At 38.5% G+C, this 22081-nt stretch overlaps 1 protein-coding gene across 2 annotated transcripts in view; it reads right to left on the reverse strand.

Moving 5' to 3' along the window:
- The window catches only part of adcy2a (adenylate cyclase 2a), a 41001-nt gene extending 27805 nt beyond the window's left edge, over positions 1-13196 (reverse strand). The window contains exons 1-3 of one of the 2 annotated variants that reach the window (XM_008323251.3): positions 12750-13196; positions 11142-11746; positions 5712-5909 (exon numbers count right to left, since the gene is read on the reverse strand). In XM_008323251.3, coding sequence (XP_008321473.1) covers positions 5712-5909; positions 11142-11675 — 732 coding nt within the window. In that variant the 5' untranslated portion in view covers positions 11676-11746; positions 12750-13196. Of the gene's footprint in view, positions 1-5711; positions 5910-11141; positions 11747-12749 lie in introns of those variants that run through there. The other variant, XM_025061678.1, reaches the window with a different exon arrangement.
- Between the last annotated feature and the right edge of the window lie 8885 nt (positions 13197-22081).

The raw sequence follows: 22081 nt of genomic DNA on the forward strand, positions 1-22081 counted from the left end.
TTCATTCAATGCTGTGAACAACACTCAGTGGTTAGTGTAAACAGCACACTGTGACCTTGTGTTTTCTCTCTACATAGGTTGAGAATGTAGCTTCAATGTGTAAATGTTAATTGTACAGGTTTAGCGACTCTGACTTGATGATTTCACACAGGGAAGATGAGGTCAATTGTGTTGATTCTGTGGGAAGACACATTTCCAACTTTAACTGAAAATCAATATTAGTATTTAGTCTAATTAGAAAATAAATGTCCAAATATTCTACCAAATATAAAGATATTCCTCACAATAATAAACTTAATCCTTAATCCTATACTTTTTGAGTGGACTTTTGAACAGATACCACAAAAAATACAAGGCTTCAGTAACACTTCTTTGTTGAAAGCTGTTCCATCACAGCTAGCCTCCGTAATTGGGATGAGCTTTATTTTAGTCTCACAACGTCACGATCCAATGCTGCTGGAAACAAGATTTAAAAATTTAAAAAGTACCGTTTAAGTCAGAGCAGTAAGATTTGAGGCTCACGGATGATCAAAAGGCGCTGCAGGCACAGGAGCCTGGAGCAAAAATAATTATCAAACCACCACACTGCTCTGAGGCAAAGGGACATTTGTCTGTTGTTTACACAGACAAAATTCAAAACAATAAACACCCTACACTACATTTGTAAAATGAAGATTAAAATTCAAAACAATAAACACCCTACACATTTGTAAAATGAAGATAAAAAAAAAAAAAGGTTAACTGGTGACAGTTAACTCGTAAAAATGGAGGATTCATTCTCCAAAAAGTGAAACAACCACAGATTCTAAAGGATTCATTTGGATTAAAACAAATTCTTTCAGCACGATGGTCCATATGTAACTTAAGATTGAATTTGGGAAATTTCTCCTACATTTTTTGTCTGTTTTGAATTGTATTATAGGAAGGATAATAATATCCCTGTATTACTCTGTTACCTGAAATACTACACAGGTGGTTATTGTATTGTAGCACATTGGAGTCTGTAGGATAGACCTTTGTGTGAAGTCATTGCATTACCTGTAACAGTCCTAAGTTAATTAAACTAATATCACTTTGTTCATCATCCAGAGAATTGCATTTTGACTTCATTTAATCACAAGACTTAAAATTCAATAAATAAATAAATCTTCAATAAAAATAATCTTAAAAAAGGGGGGCCCAATTGCACAACCCTTCTCAAATAATGAGGATCTAGGGGAAAAAAAACAAGCAGCAAAAGTTAATAACAAAACATGTTTTTCCCTTCATGGAATTTGATTAAGTACAAAGAGGACCAAGAAAGTATTAAATTACAGAGTAATACAAGAGAGATCCACTAATTGCTGGCACCGTAATTTACTCTGGGTCCAGAAAGTCTTTTTGAGAAAACGAACGGCCTGATAACCAATGCTGCCATAACATAATAATGAAACCATATTGAGGATAATGGAGAGGCTGTCAGGAGCGGACACCCGCTGAGTGAGGGAGCCACGCTCGATACGTGATGCAGTATCAAAACTGTGAGAGCCTCTGCCGTGGTTGTGGTTAATTCAGGCACACAAGGGCCATCTCCCTGACAATTAAGTGAAGGAGGCCTTTTTGACCATCATGGCACAATCATCTCTGCTTCAGTCCGGTGACTCAACTCCTTGATAATGAGACCAAGGAGGGTTTAGGAAGCTAATTATAATGATGGAGAGTCAGATTACAGCAGGCCTTTGGTCTGCAGTCAGACATTAGTTTAGAGCAGAGTCCATTTGTGAGCATTAACTCCATCATTCGTTCATCTGCTGGATTACTTCAGACAACAGACAACCCTGCTATTACAACAATGAAAATAAGTGCTTCACTTGCAGTGATGTTGGGAGTTCTGCTCTTGCGTCGCCACAAGAACACCGGTCCATCACTACTGGTCATTTCTGTAGGGAGTTTGTTTGTTTTCTCAAAAGTCCAAAACCATGCAGAATTAGGTTTGTTATTCACTCTAAATTGACCATCAGTGTGAATACGAGTGTGAATGCCCCTGCAGTGGGCCGGTGAACTGTCCAGTGTGAATCGTAGCCGTTGGCTTTTCTGTTTCATTTTCAGCCTTGACCTTTACACTGCCTTTAACCCTGCCTTTAAACACTAATGAGACTCAATGCACAATTGTGACACGGAGCATGTGGGCCAGTGTGTGCACATGCGTGACAGAAGAGACAGACGTGACCAGAACAGAAACAGAAGACAGACGTGACCAGAACAGAAATATGGGGCTCGGCCAAAATAATACCAATAATACATAATAATAATAATAAAAAAAACAATAAAAAAAAGGGGGGAAAAAAAACAACCAAAGAGCTTTGAGTAGATGATAGTATTAATCTAGTTTAAACCAAAGGCAGAAGTAAACAAGTCACACCGTGACATGCAGAATTCCATTAATTAACAAACAGTAAGCTATAATACAATTAACTGGTGTTTGGAATTGTCATTAAAGAATTTATTTTTCTCTACTTTTACTTTTGTTCCCTACAAACGGTTTTCTAATTGCTATCAAGGTGCGTGGAGGTCGTCAACAAAGGATTAAAGTGTTTTGCTAACAATAAAAAAGATTCATTAAAATTGGATTTGATTTTCCATCAATGTGTGTTTGCATGTATTGTAGATATTTGCATATGATTAAGCAGTTGTGAAAGAAAGCTGTTTGCTTTTTGAAGGTTTAGAACAAATGTAATTTCTTATCAATTTGATATAAACTTTGATTAAACTGTGTAGCTGACTTTATTCTTTCTTATTACTGCTTGTCCCTGACCAAGACACGCCCTAACTAGACCCAGGAACTATGTCAGGAGATTTATAACATGTTGAGAACAGTGATTAATCATAAACAGCCTTTCTGACTTTCTGTCATAAAAAATAAATTCAGGTCAATATTTTTAAATTCTATGCATTTTATAATTTTAGAACTGAGTGAAATTAATAAATCAAAGCTGATGTGATCGATTCCATGGCCGTGATTGATGGTCAATAGAAAAGATTCATGGGTGTGGAAAACAATCCTTGTGCTGCGCTGGCAGAATGGTTCTGCAATCAATCAAAATAAACATGTATACAGTGAGGACTGTATAGGAGCCGAGTGTGTTCATAAATATTTGATCAGTTCTTCTCTCACACCTGGAGGCCGACTTCAGGCCTAACAACAACTACAACGCAATATTCACTTTAAAAGGTCTGAAAATGACATAATCATTACAAAATTACAATCATCTTGTACAACAGTAAAACATCCTGAGATCATGTTACTATGGCCACAGGTATTTCTGATCCAGTAATCCAGTGTGAGGACAAACGCCGTTTCTTCTTAATGGGCTACTGTAGGACATGACAGGTGAAGATAGGAAGATCTCTGCCTCTAATCACTGCTTCATTCCTACTGTCTCATGGCAGCCTTCCTGCTGCACGTAATTGGCTCTGATTCTGACTTTGCTTCTCTTTGTATGCCTTTGTTTCTGGAGCTGTCAGCTACATAGCAACAGCACAGAAACACCAGATTTACAAAAAAAAAAAAAAAAGGTTTCTATAAACAGAAATGCTTAGCAACGCAACACAAAACCTGAGCCTTTATTTAGATCACTCTCTTTTTAAAAAAAAAAAAATCCGATTTATTTTCCCACAAACAATGGTGTCTTTACAGCACACTGTCTCAGAAAGTCCAAAAATGATCAGTGTTGACCACAGCAAAGAGGTCAGAGCACATTACTCCATTTTTAAGTCCTTACACTGGGCGGATAGATTTCAGCATCATACCACTGGTCAACCAATCAGTCCAAACTACACAAGCAAGCTGTTAGTAGAACATGAACCCAGCAGGGTTCAGAGGTCAACAGACTCAGTGGTGTCCATGGTTAAAAATAAAGTTAAAATGGTGGGGGGAAAAAAAACCCAGAATCCCTTGCTACAGTATAATATGGTACTTGGTACACAGAGTACTCTGTTGAGCTATTGCAAAATGTCTTATGGTTTGAATTACTAAAACAAGTAACGTTTTACAAAGAGACTAATAATCTCAATACCGGAGGTAAAATGCAAAATATTTCTTTGCTTCACTTATTGGAAAAAAAAATCTTTCCTCTGCCTTTTGTTATTATCAAGCTTCTCATAAAATATGTTTTATTCCCAGATTTATACAGTCGTCAACAAGCTGGTTCTCCTGATTTCCAGGGTGATAAATGAGATGAAAATACTCTGGATACACTGCAGAATAAGGTCCAGTAACCATGAATCCCTCATTCATATCCTCAGCTCTGAGGTGTCAGCGGGCGCTGTTTCACATACAGGGTTCATTAATATGGCAAAGATGCTGGGCAGACAGAAAAAATGTCATAATCATCTGACATTTTCAGGCAGTGGGAATATATAAAAAGTAATGTCTGGATTAATGCATCCCAAGCTTCCTCTCTCTGATGGATGAGCCCACTGCACACATTTGTCTTCCCGGGGTAATCTCTCATGATGAAGACCTAACATGCTGTACTGTTTGTCAGTGAGCATATTTGAAAGGGTGCAACAGCCGCTGGTTCATGTTTTTGTATTGAAAACAAAAAAACAAAAAAAAACTAAAGAGTTGCGACTAAATGGGATGTGAATGTACACTGTGACTTACTGACAAATCTGTTGTTGTCTGAAATCAAGTGAAAGGTTAATGCATTTCCTGTGCAAAGCTGCAACACACACACACACACACACACAAAACTCCATGCTTTTTTTAACAGACAGGCTGGTCTCAGGTCAGCAGCATCGTTAGGCATTCTGACTCATATTCTGCTCACTGTTGCTGTTAGAGCCACGAGGGATGTGGAGGGATGTTCCTGCTCCGGCAAAACTGGAATAGTCATGGACAGAAATAATGTACCCATTTGATTTGCTCCAGTCCCCCCACCCCATCATCTGCCAGTCTCCCCTCATACCTGCGGACATGGGCTTATCATTAATATGACAGTGATGGATGATGTGTTTGTGGCTTTATAGTTAATTTATTCTGCATGCCCGCAGTCGAGCTGACTGTAGAAACCGTCGCCACGGATTTTCTGGCTCAGTTTCAGCAGGTAAAGTTATGAACATCTAAGTTTTGAGCAGGTTCAATGGAATAAAACGTGAAACACAGCTAGTACAGGATGAGCCTCCGTACTGAATAACATTTGCATCTTTATTCACAGCTAGCACCAAGATAGGATTACAACAAACCAACAGATTGGGTTTGACTTTCTGTGGATCATCCAATGATGTGATCCCGGCACGGCTAATCTAGTCCCGGTCTAAATTATTACGAACAGATAAGCCTTTTCAAAACCAGGAACATTCCTGCAGCTGTTTGACAGACTGGTTTAGCTGGGGAAAAAATATAAATCAGAAATATTCAAAATCAATGGACGTCCACTTAGGCCTTAATGCTTAGACGTTAACATTTGTCCCACATTTGATTTATTGATGTAGTGCACTGTGGAACATTTGTAGATGGTAAATGGTCTGCATTTCTGAAACACTTTCAAGGTCTACACATCCACTCAATGTGCTTCACAATAACTCACTACTACTATACATGACTGCTTTGCATTTCTGTTTTTTTCCCTTTTCATCCATTAGCATGTAGAACACATGAGCATTAATTAGACTCACTGTGGATGTCAAGGTGTTAGAAATGAGGTATATTGCACATAGTGTTGTCTTACCTGATCCCACGGACAGATGATGCCACCGGAAAACATAAAGAGGTAACCCATGGCAACCAAGCAGGCCCAAATAACAAGTGAGAAAATCCGTAGGAGCTTCTTGAAGATGGACTCAATGCAGACGAGTACGAACACGGCCAAAAAGATGGCCAGCGCCGTAGGTACGGTGATCACGAAGGCGACGTGGTCCTCAACATTCTGCAAGAATAAAAAAGGGACAAATAAGAAGAATCAGCAAGTAGTAGTAATTTATGAAAGTGGGGAGGAAATAATTAATGAACTATCTTATTTACATTGAGACACAGAAGTACGAGAAAGATCATTCCAGAGTAATAAAACCATCGCTCTCTAATCATCAGCAGAGGTGATGTGATTCATCGTGAGAAGAATTGTTTTCCTGCCTTTGAAAAACAAGGTGTCACTGAAGTAACACGAGTGGGAAGATGAAACAAATACTTTTCAGATCTGAAGGTAGTCTTTTTACTTCTGAGTATGACAAGCCTGAATGACTGCAAACAAACTGAAAAGCCATGTTTATTAACAACCGAAAATTAAAAAAAAAAAAAATAAGGCGCTGAAATAATGTAACAAGTGCTGACATAGTTTTAAAATGAATATATGCAAAGCAACCATTAAAAAGATCTTGCTGGTGCCTGTTGTTTCCTTCCATGAGCGATGACTCTTGGTGCACAGCTGGATCATTATGTTCAATAACTGCTGCTGAGACACGAGGAGTCCACAGCTCCTCTGGTGATTTTAAAGACCAGCGTTGGATAGAATACAGATGCACTGCATTTAAACCAATTTTTTTTTAGTTCATAAATTATTATATTTTCTTGTCATTCCATTAACCCGAGTTTTGCAACACTGGACAACTTTCTGCAGCAGGCCATAGTAATAAAGTAGTAACCTATTATGTATTTCTGAACCTGGTTAATCAAACATAATAATAAAAATATATTTATGTTAATGTTAATACTGCTGCTTTACCACACTGCCCCTAGAGGCCAGAAAGAAAACATGGTAAATTTTTCAAAATCAATTAAAACTTAGAGAAGGCCTGGCATCTTATTTTTCTCCGGGAACCACCAGATAAGGCAATAATTAGGATTTAACACAAATTGCTTTTAACGCCACTGCTTTTTTTGTAGGCACTGTGGAGAAAACTGTTTTTTCAAATGACACCTTCCAGTACAAATATCTGTCCAATGATACTGCTGACATTTACAATGATGATATGAGGAGAGTTACCACCGCAGTATGTCAGTGACATGTGATATAAAACAAACAAACAAACAAAAAACTTGTAACCTTTATTGAACCACAATAAAGGAACACAGGTTATTTTTACGTGAAATGAAACCAAAAGACCAAACCAAACAATACTACTGTCCTTCCTATCGTTCTACAAACTTCAATGCATTACTGGGTAATTCTCCACGCAAGAAACAAACAAGCTACAATGAACAAAAGTATGCTAATTCCTCCGAAGTTACACAAGAGAATATTCTGAAACATTTGTGTCCCTGTTTGGGATTTTATGCATAAGCTGACAAAACAAAACAAAAATCCCTGATGCAATGACTTATTTAGAAATAACTCTTTTCATTTCAATACGTCTGTTCCAGTCGATTTACTGGTCACTGTGACGACGCAGCTCCCAGGACTGAATAACGGCTGTGAGATATTATAAAACACTACACTGAATATTAAAGCAACAATAGAAGTAAATATTCATTGCACAACGTTGACTTTTTGCTGCAGGTTAACCAGCGTTGCCATCAACCAGTATCAAAGACAAAATCCCATTCATAATAGATTTTCTTCTGCGTTTGCTCAAAAACACTTAGATGTGAAAGTTCTAATAAAAATTTCAGGAGTTTCTTCAAGGTAGAGGATGGATGAGCAGAGCGAAATGAGTCATTTCTACTGCTGCCCTTGCCAGGCTTCATTTCATCAACACTTCCAGCAGTGTGACAGCGTAAGGGTCACAGTCGGCACACGAAGGCAGATGTGTCACGTCACCGCCGCCACGTACCATGGTGTAAACTAGTCGGTCTGAAACAGGCTCACAGTTTAACGGTCGGAACCAAAACAGCCTTCCCACCAGACTGATCAACTCTTACTGATTAAATTAAACCTAAATGTGTCTCAATACTTTTTTTTTTTTTATGTATGACTATTTTTTTAGCTTGAAAATCACATTCTGCTGAAAGGAATGGATTATTTTCGAATTACTTTGTCAGGCACGTTCCTCAAACTGTGACCTCACCCACTGATGTTCTGCCATCTTTCCAACAATCCCCTGTCTCCTTCATGCCCCCCCCCCTTCACTCCCACTTCCTCCCTCCCTCCATCTCTATCTCATGCACACAGTCACTGCACTGGGACAGCACAGCCGCAGAGAGCTTGTCTGGCCCAGAGCAGAGCAGCTCCAAAACAGCTCAGGATTTAGGTCAGTCAGAAAGCAGCGGGAGACTGAAGGAGGCAGAGGGAGAGGGAGAGGGAGAGAGAGAGATGGAGTGGGAGAGAGAGGGCAAGCATATGATGCAAATAAAACAGCATATTTGAGAAAGTAAGAGAAGGGTTCAGAAAGAGAGCAGGATGTGGGCGGATGGTGGTGATGGAGAGAACTGCAAAAGTCAGGACTATGTGGAGCAGGAGTTGAAACAAAAAGGGAAACACAGAACAGAGGCGTGACATTAGAACCTTTTATAAAAGGCTTGTTTGCACAAAAGGTTTGCACTTTGCATTTGTACTCTTAAATGTATTTTAAAGGCATTTTGATAATTTATAATAAACATTTTTGTGGCTGAATCTGCATTAAATAAACTCTAAGCACCATAGAACATAATGCACAGCAAATGCAACAACCATTAAAACACAGTGTCCTCAGTGTTTAGAATTTTATTTTATTAGACAATTTCAGATTTAAGGAAACTCTCCTGGTGATTAATATAACATGATATTTCACACAGTGATTCAAAACGCCTGCTGTAATTTAGCCACGGTTACTTTTCACTGTCAGGATAATTGTGAATGGGATTAGTCGTCTCTACAGGAGTGTTTTTAATGGCCCTTCAGCTGGCGACTGCGCAGTTATTTTAAAGTGCCACAAGGGGAGCATCGTTCAAACTACTCTAACTGTCAACACAGCTGAGCGTGCCACCTGCTCACTGTATCCTTTAAGCAAAACTACATTCAGATGCATGTAAAAAATAATAATAAAAAAACAACAGGGATTTTAAAATAAGGACTAAAATGACATCTTCTTCCTGCTGCTCCCCTCAGGGGTGCCCACAGCCCATCAGCTGTCTCCATCTCACTCCATCTCTTTCCTCCTGGTGTAACTGTCAACACCAGCCAGCTTCATCACCTCCTTCACTGCATCCATGAATCTTCTCTGGGGATTTCATTATTCCTGCCGCTTGGCAGCTGCACCTCCAAATTCCTTTGTTCAAACATCCACCATCTCTCCTCAGCAGATATACCAACTATGTCAGCGTTGCCTCTGTAACTTTATCACCATACTGTTCCTCTGATCTGGTTATTTCTTCTGCTGGCCATCCTGGTCAATCCTAAAGAAAACCTCAGCATCTTTAACCCTTTCGCCTCCAGTGCAGCATTCTTTTACCTCAGAGTGCTACTGTCTACAAAACCACACATCGTAGCAGGTTTCACAATTCACCATCCTACAAACGAATGGAAAAAAAAACGAACAAAAAAAGTGTCTGTTGTGACCTTCATCATCTCCTAACCTTTGAACCTAATCTCTGCATGCTGCACATGCAGTAAAGTCAAAATCATGTCTGCTCTCATCATAACATTCTTATTATGATGCAGCATATTTTGACTAGTATGTACAGTGTGGTCAAAGAGCAATATAAGATCATTTTAACTAACAGCTAACAAGTTACTAAATACTTGGCAAAGAGAGCAGCTGCTAACTGCCACTTTGTATGATGGTGACTAATATTGAGCTTCAGAGCTGAGATTCAGGGAAAAATGTGTCTTTGTTATTTCCAGTGTGTAATTAACTTTTATTAAAAAACATTTATATATATTTGAAAATACAGGTCAATAATATTTTTTTTTATCTTTTCTATTTTGTTTCCTTATAATCCTACTCCTATTCTGGTCTTTTGCTTCAGTTAATGTTGTTAAAATAAAGGTTAAAATAAAAAATCTACAAATTGACCATATTGGTGGTAACAGCAGTATATATATATTGGTAAAATATTATAGATCCAAAAGTGTTTTCTTCTTCCAGTGTCATCATCCCAACAGGAGACAAAACAAGGTCATTAACACATGATTCACACCCTCCATTTGCTGTTTCTACACAGTCATTCACACGGTTTCCTAAATTTGTCTCCTGAACGTGTGTCTAATAAACACAAAAAGAGCTCCACAGTGTGAGACCAACATTCAGGTCCCAGCGTTTCCTCTCTGGCTGTGATAGACTGTATGTACAGCAGGCTGCAGTCATCGCAGTAACACTAACGTGTGTTTGTCACTGTTCTGTCTCTGTCAGTGTGCTTTAGACTGATGCCTCCTCACGAGCTGACTCAGCAGAGACACAGAGAGCCACTATCCTAATGCACGAAAAAAAAAAGTAATTACTCCATAAGTCTATATTTAAACACGCAATGCCATAATGTAGAGGAGGTTCCCAGCCGTCAGGATCCAAGCCAGGAAAAATTATCATTCACAAATTACTTCAGTATTTCCCCCGCAGCCTTTCCTTTACTAAAATATTCTGGGGTTTTCAAGCAAAGAAATACTGTCACAACAGTGACAGAGGGACACAGATCTCCTTTCTGCAGCCCAGTCAGCCATCAGCTCATCAGTAACCAAGCCCCTAAGTCCCCCCCATCCTACCCCCCCCCAGCCCATTCACTTTTATCTCAGCCTTCTCTTCAGATTAGTGCTGCATTGAGGACCACAAGCTGTGACAACGTGCATGAATAAAGGTGGAGCAAAAAGCACACTTGTATGAGCGAGTCCACCTTTTGTGTTTGACAAGCCGGTGGCTTATAGGGAAGGTATGCGCGCGCACACACACACACACACACACACACACGTCTACGTCTGACTGCTTATAGACCAGGCTGCAGTCTGCCAGTGAGCACATCGACATGTTGTCATTGCAGGGACGGAATGGAGCAGATTAGTGACCAAACAGCTGCACCGTCTTACTAACCCTGACACATGCAGTTTAGTCATTTCAGAAACAACACACCAGGATGATTTTAGTGGAGAGAGAACTTTGTGTTGTCATTTTGTACAACTTTGTGTTTATTTAAGTACTTTTGTCTTTATGTCTGAGCCAATGTGTCAGTTATTTACACCTAACTGTTTGGTCCTGGATGTTAACAAATACTTTTAGAAAACTTGTTTTATTTTTGATGTAGTTGGTCAAAAGCTTACCAGTCCTGAGGCGAAGAAGACAGCGAGCAGAGCCAGACAGGCGCCCATCACTATGAGCAGCAGAAACACGATGAGTGGATGCTGCTGGCTCATACAGTAGTAGGACTCATACAGCCAGTCCGGGGACCTGTTCCTCTCCTTTTGACCACCTTCTTTATCCCCTTCTCCTGTCTCTCCTACCCGGTCTAGGAGGTACCATTTCCTCCTTATTGCTTCCTGCCACATGGATCTTGGAGCTGAGAGGGATGAGGAGGAGGAGGAGGAGGGGGGAGGGATGCTCACTGCTAAGGTATTAGTTTCCAGTGCCGCTGAGGAGCAGTTGCCCTGCTCGGCTCTCCTGCTGTTGTTGTTCTTGTTGGGAACCCTGGTGGAGCAGCTCCTGACATCCAGCATGTCCTTTGGTTCCTGGTCCACTTGGTCTTCTTTTAAGTCCTTCAGGCGGAGACAGCCGAGCGCTGACGCTGACTCAGAGTCGGAGGAAGTGTGCGCTGGCCAGAGAGGTGGCAAGAACGCACCAAGAGCAGAGCGCAGCATCCTCCCCTTCCTCCTTCTGCCAACATGTTGGAGCGGGAAATGAACTGTGCAGACACCGAGTGCTCTTTAGGCTGAGAGGGAGACAAGTGGGAGGGAAGTGAAGGGAAAGGGAGGGAGGGAGAATGAAGGGGAGGGTGAAAGAGAGGAGAGAAAGAAGGGAGAAAAGGGAGGGTGCAGCAGAGAAGAGGAGAGAACGGAGAAAACTGTGACACAGACATCAGTGCTGATGAGATTACTTGAACAAGGAAACAAATATTAGGGGAAAAGACTGAGATTAACTCCAGGGATGGAGGGATTGTTACAACCCGTCCAATCACATCCTCCCAGGCTGTGTTAATCCTCTTCTGCTGCTCTCTCTACAAATTGGACAATAATCTACCCAAAGATCTGTTGAATCAGCTCTAATGACTGGAGTTGACTGAAATATTTGCAAGTGGTAAAAATAGACAGATGGAGGAGTGAGGAATTAAATACAAGTTTTGACTTCTGTCAAAAAACATTTCCAATCACACAGATTTATAGTTCTCAGCTTTCAATCAAACACTTTACCCCAGCCTCTCTGTCGCCACCCAGGTTTTAAAGCACTACTCGACTAAAATATTTCCTTCAAAACCCCAACAAAACAATATAATCTGTATTATCTGTAACCAAATTACAAAACAAAATCTACGTTACAGTTTTTACATTAGATTAGGATTAAGAAAATCACAACCTACCATTAAGAACACTTTGAACAATGTTAAAGTTGTTTTGTCACAAGTAAATGAAGAAGCAGCTCACACAAAGAAATAAAGTCTGACTTTACTTTCACAAGATTTCATTCTTTTTTTTAATTGTCAAACACAGTGTGAAACTACACACTGTGGACATTTAAAATGTGTCGCTTTGATTTTATTCCCTCCAAGCATAGGTCTTAAAGGAACATTCTAGAGCACAGTTGTCACATTTTTAAAGTTACATTTTTGTTGCCCATCTGTTTCAACGCAGGAAACAAAAGCACCCAAGTGCAGAGAAACAAGGAAACAGTCTTCAATTATTGACAGGCAAGAGCAACCACATAACAGCCATACTCACAAATGCAATCTAAAATATTCCTGGAAAAACAAGGACCAGCGGCAGGAGCACAGGGAGAAGAAAAACACACACAGGAAGAACCAAAGGATGAAACAGAGAAGAAAATCCAAGTCATGGGCAAAGAAACCAGGTGAAACACATCAGGGAGAGTCAGGCAATCAACCACACAGGAAGTAGAAATAGAAGTGCAAAATTCAAACTGGTAACAAACACAAAATAGAAAGCAAAATGAAAAAGCAAGAGCTAATGTAGAAATTAAAATTGAAAAACTACATTTTATGAAATTCAACAAAAGTTTGGTTCTAAATTATATACATGTGAAGCTCTGGTGGGCAGCATAAAAAGACCCACATTCAGTCTGCGGGCCTTGAGTTTGACACATGATGTAACTAGAGGCAAAATAATAATAATAATAATAAAAACTGTGAGGCATGAGACAATTTCATTATTTAGTTCCATTTTTTTCTGTTTGACTCTCATGTGTGGGTGAAAACAACACTTTTTTTCCCCAATACTCAGACATAATTATCAACCTTCCCACTGACACGCCCACTACTGACAGAGTCTATTAAGGGTTTGAGTGACATGTTTTCCTTCAGGTCAAATCAAAAAGAATTAAAAAAAGGGAAACTAAATAATTCAATTACTTCATGTCTCACGGTTTTTATTTTTGAAAACCTCAAATTCTACACCTTCCACCCGTCGTTGGTATTTTCTGTTTAGTACTACAAGTGTTAAAGGAGCATTACAGCTGAATCTAATCCCATTCAAGCAGTTTGTATAGATTATATCAATGCTTCCCAACCTTTTTTGAGCCACGGCACATGTATATCATCAGGAAAAATCCCACGACACACAACCATACAAAAATCTTACAAAAAGGTATATGTAATGAAATATAATAATATTCTTATTATTAGTACATGTTTATATTTACTAAACATGTACTCCTGTTTAGTTGAAGACAACGCTAATATACTGACAGGAATTGAAGAAAGACACTCACAAAGATCTTAAACAGCTCTGATTATGTTTTCTTAGTTTTCATAGCTATCTGCTGCCACCTAGCGAAGAGTATTTAATTCTCCTGCTTGTCACGCATTGACAAAATAAAATTATTTGCAAAAAATACATTTTAGTTTTCAGACCAATTACTTGAAATTTGATAATTTTCCATGGCAAACCTAATGATTTTCTTAATCGAAGGACATTATTCACACAGTTAAAAAAAGGATAAGTAAAAACACAAGCAGAAGTTGTCTGAGAAACAATATTGATTCCCTACATGTGGTTCTCCTGAGAGAGATAATGGGAACGTCGTCTTGTTCTCATTATCTCTCTCTTATCTTACAGTAGCAGTGCAGGCAGGAAAAGGTACTGTATCTACCGTCTGAAGAATCCTGTTGCTTCCCTCACCTTCATCTCATGCACATCATTACCCTTTTTTCCACCTCTTCAGTATAATCTTCCCCTTCTGTCTTCACTCCCCCATTTCATCCCTTAAAATTACCCCAGTATTTTTCCCTCAACTTTAATGCCACCCTCAGATACAACTGGAATTCTTGATCATTTACTTTTACTTCCATTCACGTCTTTTCATCAAATCATTCCCTTATACATGATGAAGAAAATGTCCCTCGGCCTTTAAATTAATTAAATTAAATTATTTACAGAAAAAAATGTATTTAAAAATATATAGAGACATTTATATGTGAATAAAGTAACAGTAATATGAATTTTATACGTAGATCACACAGGTGAGTTAAATCCAAACACATTTTCACTGAGGTGATAATGAAAAAGTATTGAGCTGTTCAGGGTTGAGCAGAGGTCAAGGAAAAGTCTGTAAACAGCTCTCTCTCTCTTCCTCTCTCTCTCTCTCTCTCTTTCGTACACACACACTATGAAAATAATTTCCATCAGCTAAATGAAGGTTCATTAACAATGGTCTGTATTAAATGGGAAGTTTTTCACATAAACAACAATCTGTTGTTTATGTCTCCTTTTACCGGAACTATGTTACTGTGTGTCGTTCTAATATCTCTAAGTTCCTTTTTTTTTCTGGTCTGTACCATAACCCCACATGAAAATGCTTACTGGGGAAGAAAGCAAATTGGAACTCAATGAGCAGAGTTGTGCCATAATGTCTGAGAAGTTTTTAAATAAAATTACAAAATACAATATTTTCTTTAAATAAAAGGAGTGTCACTTGACGTGCAGTACGTAGGTCCATGCGTGACCTAGCACGTCAAACATTTGTTATGGTCATGAAGTTAATGTTAAACAAAACTTTTTTATCACATTGTTTACTTGAAATAGTTACAGTGACGACAATATTTATTTGTTGTATTATATCATCTTGACAAACTAATTCTAAGACGTCGCTGGATTTATCTTCATTCACTAAAACAGGAACGAAGAGAGAAAAATAGAAATATCGTCTTAACACTTACTTCCAAAATATCGTCACCATGTACGCGTGTAAACTATCACACACTGACAGTTGGGTTTGGTTTTTATCTTCGTGTCTTTTCAAGATTTGAAGTAACGTGTTCGTATCGCGTGGTTCCTCTGTATCACGTGGCACACCTGGCTTTTTCCACAGCTGTCCAGCAGAGGGCGCCTACAATGAACCGACAAATTTCATGTATTAGCTAAATGCAATTTACTCCCATCAAGTGGATTTCTGTATTGTGACACCTAGCAGGTTGTTTGTCATTTATGACTGACTATGACAGACTAACTTATAATAAAGGAGTCCCTTTATATTTGCTATTAAATTCCATTTGTTATATAATATAACACCATACATCACCGTGCATTTTATCGTTGCTAAGCAAATGGGAAATTCACAGGATACTATGTTCCTTGTAGTGTCCAGGTTTTTCATATCTATAGAGATGGGGTGTTTTCAATGTGAATCAGATTTTTAATTTAAAATACATATTCACACCCATCAATTCAGTATCTCTCATTTTTATTCCAGGAAATAATATGGCCATACGAGACGTGAGCAATTCTCCTTTGGTATAACCTACTTCTTAATATAGAGCTGGTTAATTTCAGTCACTGCACTGTATATAATTTCACTTCAAGCTATGTGTCTCTGAAGTCTATTCTACCGTCTCAGTGTGTGTATTCAAGAACTGTCTGCGCTTGTTTTGACATTTCTCTGTGTGTGTATAGTGTAGAGAAGAGATGAAGAAGGTTCAAGTATTTGAACTCACAGTAGGGGGAGGGGGACAATCCTGGTGATGCAATTTTCGCTCACCCTCTCTGGGTAAATTATTTCAGTTACTCTTTTCCAACCTTTTCAGGTTGTCTCAGTCAGAGGAAGGAAGACCTTCACTCACACTTGAAATAAGTGCCACATATCTGCTCCACATTTCCTCTTTTTTCTAACTCAGTTATTTTAAAAATGTGGATGGACGGGTTACAGAAATGACAACATACCTGATATGCTATTATATACACATATGCACAGAACACGTATAATAACAATAAATAATAATAACAATAAAAAATAGGTATTATTCTATAGTGAATGTATATGCTGCTGCTCTTATCTTTTTTTGAAGAACATCGTCAATGAAACCATAGTCCCGCATCTTAAACAGTTCCAACAGTCCAATCATCAGATGAAAAAATCCCAACGTCAGAACCTGTCCACTGCACATAGACACCCAGCGAAGCCCTGTTTTTATGGAAACATAATGTTTGTCATTGTTTTTAGCTGAGCTTCAACAGTGTTTAATACGCTAATGTAGGAAAAAAATTATTGCAGACACACAGTACCGTAGCTGATTCTAAATCACCTACTCATATGGCTGACCGTGGATTTAGCGCAAAAAGAGTAAATAAAAAGTCAATTAAAACTGTTTTATTTGAGGAAGCTGAGCCCCCCCTGCTGGCCCAAAACAACCTCTACTTATTCACTGGAGGTACATTTTATTCATTAGTTTATTTTTTAACAATATTACTAATAACGCTCAGTTATCAGTTCACTAAAATATTAAAATGGCAGCTGACCAAAACGTTCTGACAAATTAAAGTAGATGATAGGTGACAATTAAAATCCAATGACGATAGTTTTTCATCTAATTTGTCCTCATTTTTGTTTACATTTATTTTACTTTTTTTTTCACCCTGAATTTATCGTAATCTCATTCACATCATCACTAATAAAAAAAGCCACAGCTGTTTGATGTTGTATTTATGATGGTTATAAATATACAAAAATTGGGACATATTTATAGAAATATATCAGTCTATGCTTTGTTGTCTTGTCATGGTTGAATGATGATGTTTTGTGAATTTCTCTTTTCCTCCAACAATGATGATAAAATACATCGTCTCTCCTGAAACACTGTTATATGAAGATTTGTTTTAAATCATTGCACATGTACATTATATCCCTCAGACCTGATGTACTTGTTACCTGGCAACATCCACTCATAGTACTTTGTCATTACACAGGCTTCGTGGCAGGAAATAAAACACATTTATTTTAATCTGTTCTTTTCCCTTCACGTTTGCATGGGCGGGGTTGTTGACGGATGGATGACCGATGGACAGATGGATGGACGAACGATGGATGATAGACAGATGGATGGTTGGGGGAAGGATAGATAGATAGATAGATAGATAGATCGATCGATAGATAGATAGATAGATAGATAGATAGATAGATAGATAGAGTTAATCTGTTTTCCCCTCCATCTGGTGTGACTACATGCCAAGATTAGAAGAAAGGGGAATAAATTGCCTGTCACACAGATTTATTCATAAATCTCACATTTCCAAGAATCTTGACAACCACATGAATGCCGTATTGTATTGGCTGAAGAAGAAAAAAGACAGTAGATAATTAAAGAGATTTTTTTTCTTTCTTTCCAGACTTCATTATTTTCCAACCTTCAGCCAAAGGCACTTTTCCTGACAGTCGTTACCCAGTGTCTCAGCAGCAAACCTTTTTATTAGCTGATTGACAGTCAGGGATCGGTTAATTAGTGGGAGAACTGCAGCAGACAACACCATTGAAAGGAGGCTCTTTATGAAATGTCTGTCACCGCTTTTGTGCATCAGTGGAGGGAATCGGGAGAATGAGCTCCAGTGGAGTATGAACCAGACTGGAGCCCACTAAGGAGCAAACACATGGTTCTCTCATCTTGCCGTCCTGACTCTAGAGTATCACTGGCCAGATGTCCTTTACATACTGTAAATAAAAGTGAACATTAAGCATGCTAACGTCAGCTCAGTTAGGTAGAGGTCGCAGTACATTGTTGTTCCAGTCACTTTATCACTCAACTATAGTAGTACTATAGTGGGAGAGAGCATGTAGGAGTGGTGTACAAAAGAAAGCACTATTGTAATCGTTTGACTGGATGATGGAAACATGAGCAGTGGAGGAGACTGAGTTCCGATGTCAGTCGTAAAAAAACAGGTACAGATGTATCCCGCACATCTGATATTGAAGTTGTACTCCACAATATACAGTACATGTGATACCTAAGCTGTACTTCGGATGCTCTGCAAACACCTTTTCCTTCACTACAAGTCAGACTTGAATAATAATAATAATAAGATACAGAAGCACTCCAAGTGTTTTTATTGGACTCCTACAAAAAGCAATGTCTTCAACTTATTCAGGTAAGTCACATCATTTAGTCTTTAATGTCAAAGGAGCACCACTGTTACTTCAACAACAACAACATAATAATAATAATATCATCATCATCATCATCATCTTTATTATGGTAATGGAAGTTGTTGTTGTTGTTGTTATAATATTCAAAGATCATGGTGAGAATGGCAAATAATGGTGCACCTGCTGCCCACAAGACGAAGTACACACACACACACACACACAGAAATATAAATCTGTAAGTGCTAATGAAGAGTCTGTGATTAATGACTTGTCGACAGGGGTCACAGCTGCTTTGCTGGTGAGGACAGACGTGACCACCAGGGTGTGATGTCTGTTAAAAACACAACACCTCCGGCCTTTAATAAGAATTGACAGACCGACAGATGACACATGACACACGACAAACAGGAACTAAGTTTTATTTTGATATCAAAGTCCTTAAAATGTGGAGAGAGAAGCCAATTTTGCCCAGTGGTCATTCAGGTGAATGACACCTTGATATGTTTATATCCAACAAACTAAAGAAATCATTTATATATTTTCTATATTTTTCTTCTAAATTCTGTTTACAAAGATCTAAAGAGAGGTGGATAAAACTCTCAATGCAGACCTATTCTGATGCTGCACTGAAATATTGATATTGATGTTTGCTGGTCATTAGTGCTCAGTAGACGAGGGAGAGGATGAATGGAGCTGCTGTAACTGATAAATACACACTCAAACGTCCATTAGGCCTCTGCAGCCAGAGAAGATGTAAATTCCTGGCCTGGATCGAAGTGTCAATGAACAGAAATACAAGGTTAGTGAAAAAGGTCTATAAAGGGTATAGGGTAAAAAAAAATAGACATATGACTTGACAAAAAAAAAACTCTTTTATAAAGAAGCTTTACAGTTTCAAAGGAAATCTTCTGAATTGAAATGGCCGGACAGAATAGGTGAGCCTTAAAAGGGTTCTGACAGTTAAAGGGTCTTAAGAATGGTGACATTTTGAAGGAGGAACATCATCAGAAACCACACAGGAAGGAGCAACACCGCAGACGTTTGATAGTAGAAAGGTTAAATTTAGACACCTGATTATCTCTGCTGCGAGGGAAGGTTTGACCTGGATGTTCTCTGACATATGTAGCTGTGGAGGAACGTAGTAGTGATGAAGCCATAAGAAGAGCCTGTGGAGGGAAAAACCTGCACCTGAATACTGGCTGGGAATGTTGGACTTTAATAAGGACTTTGGTTAATGAGCTGCTGGAAACGCTACTGCAGTTGTCATGTGTAGAGGTGATGAAAGGAGGCAGAGAAGAAGAGGAATGTGTCGGTAAAGGTAGTAGTGCCGAGGTAAAGTAAAAAAATATCAGTACTGTTTTTGTGGCCGCTCACATTGATGATGGTGTCAAAGGTCAGGGATGCAGAGACAAATGAACGCTGTTTCTGTGGTTACAGCTGTATCCATTACTTTAGAGTTCTTCAAGCTTCAAGGTCAGGGCTCTGCAACCTGTGGCTCCCGGGCCACATGTGGCTCTTAAGCTTCTTTGCAATGGCTCCCCGGAATGGACCAAATTTAGCCTGACTGTGCTGACTGATAAATCTGAGCAATATTAAAGGTAGAAAGTTGAAAAGACAAGGCTGTGATTTTATACTAAAATCAAGGTTAAACTAAATTGTCACCTTGCTCGATACCAGCAAAACAAAGTAATGGCTCTGTCGTCTTCACTTAAGATCAGGTGTGCAGTTTTTTGTTTTTTTTTATGTAGCGCCTCAGTGTTGACTTCGGGTCACTGTATGTCAGGTGTAGTTAGTGTGTGTAATGAGTGTGTTGTACTAATTACTAAATGCTGTTGAGTTGGAATTGATTATTGCCTGTAGAAGGATGCATCTTGTGGGATTTTTCTGTGATGCAACTATACATTTTCAACAACTTTCTTTTGATACTCCATAAATAAACTATAAATGTATAGTATCACTACAGTACTTCAACTACTTCACCAAAGAATAATTGAGAATGTTGTGAGAATAAACATGCATCATGGTATAAATGAATGTAGATGATGAATTTGTCTGATTTTATCATATCATTTAATGTTGATCTGTCATTGTCTTCTTATTAAATTAAATACATTTTTTATCTTTACCTTCTTCCCCCCATTAAACATTATATAATGGGAAATTTCAAACAGACGTAAGCACTTGAGAGTCATCACTGTTAAAATTATTAATAAATAATAAAAATGATTTGTTTTTTAAATCCAACTATCTGGCTTATATTTATGACAATGAGGGAAAACAGTTGCTCCAAAGGTAATTAATAGTCGCTCTACACATCAGTGTGAATTATGCCACGGGCATGAGATGCACATTCAGACTTTGAGTGTGACCTTTAACTTCTTATTGTGACGCGTGAATTGATCCATACTGACAAATAATCAATTTAGTCCGTTATTTGTGACACAGCCCTGCAGCAGCAGTCAGGTGTCACATGTGAGAGGAGCTGACGCTGGTGCCAGGTTCAAAAATAGGTCCTGGCTGTAAATTCTCATGTCACTGAGTTAACACATACACACACACACACGGTCACACACATCATTAGCGCCCTCACACAGCAGCAGAATGGTTAATAAGCTGCTGCATCAGTGGAAAGAAGCAAAAATAAATTGTTCATCGTCAGTCAACTTTTTTTCTTCCTTCTTATGCTTCTGTGATACTGTGATACCAGTCACCTTCCATGTACATGGACAATATACTTTGAACATACTACTAAATATTACTGTACATGACATCCATTATCTTCACTCAACACATCCTAACAATCAAAACATAGCATTCTCTCAGTTCTCCAAACTGATTGGTGGTTGTCAGTTCGATTCTGGGATTCGTACTGGCAACCACCAACACACCAAAGCCTGGCAGGAGTGTGTTGTGTTGAGGTAGCTACGTCACCCTAGAATAGTCCAGCCCCCTGCTCCTGTGTGTGTGTGGTGTTATTCACTGGGGCGCGTCATGGATCAGTTAAATGTAATTTAATATAGTGATTTCCTTAAGGTAATTAATAGGTTAATGAAAATAAAGCAGGGCTAACCATATTACACGCTGATGTGTAATCATGTCCTGGTCAGTGTAGATGGTACATGTGATCTGCAAACACATCCAGACAAGAGAGAAACAGTGTAAGCTGTTTTTTTTGTGTGTAATTGTTATCGTCCTAGTTTTTATGAATGAAGCTCAAAAATGGAATGGTAATAGGCTGCACAGCCGTTTCCATCGACTTTGATCAATTATTAACATTACCCCTGGCTCATTAGGAAGCCTTTCCTCCATTCGTTTTACCCACGGTGCTTACAGGATTACCAGTAGATCAGATTTCACACATGACATCAGGTTATCATTTACAACTCTCACACTCTCTGAACACAGGAAGACAATGAGTTAATAAATAAATAAATAATGTTGACTTGGGTTGTGTTGTTATCTGTAGGTGTTTATATATGGTTAATGTGAAACAAAATCCCCAAACAAAACAAACAAAAATAAAGTAAACAATCTAGATTAGATTAGATTAGATTAGATTAGATTAGATTAGATTAGATTAGATTAGATTAGATTAGATTAGAACAAATCAGATTAGATTAGATTAAATTAGACTAGATTAGATTGGACTGGACTGGACTGGATGAGGTGAGATTATGAAATTGGA

Source organism: Cynoglossus semilaevis, chromosome 13, assembly GCF_000523025.1.
Source record: "Cynoglossus semilaevis isolate Cse_v1.0 chromosome 13, Cse_v1.0, whole genome shotgun sequence".
In the NCBI taxonomy this organism is placed as follows: domain Eukaryota; kingdom Metazoa; phylum Chordata; class Actinopteri; order Pleuronectiformes; family Cynoglossidae; genus Cynoglossus; species Cynoglossus semilaevis.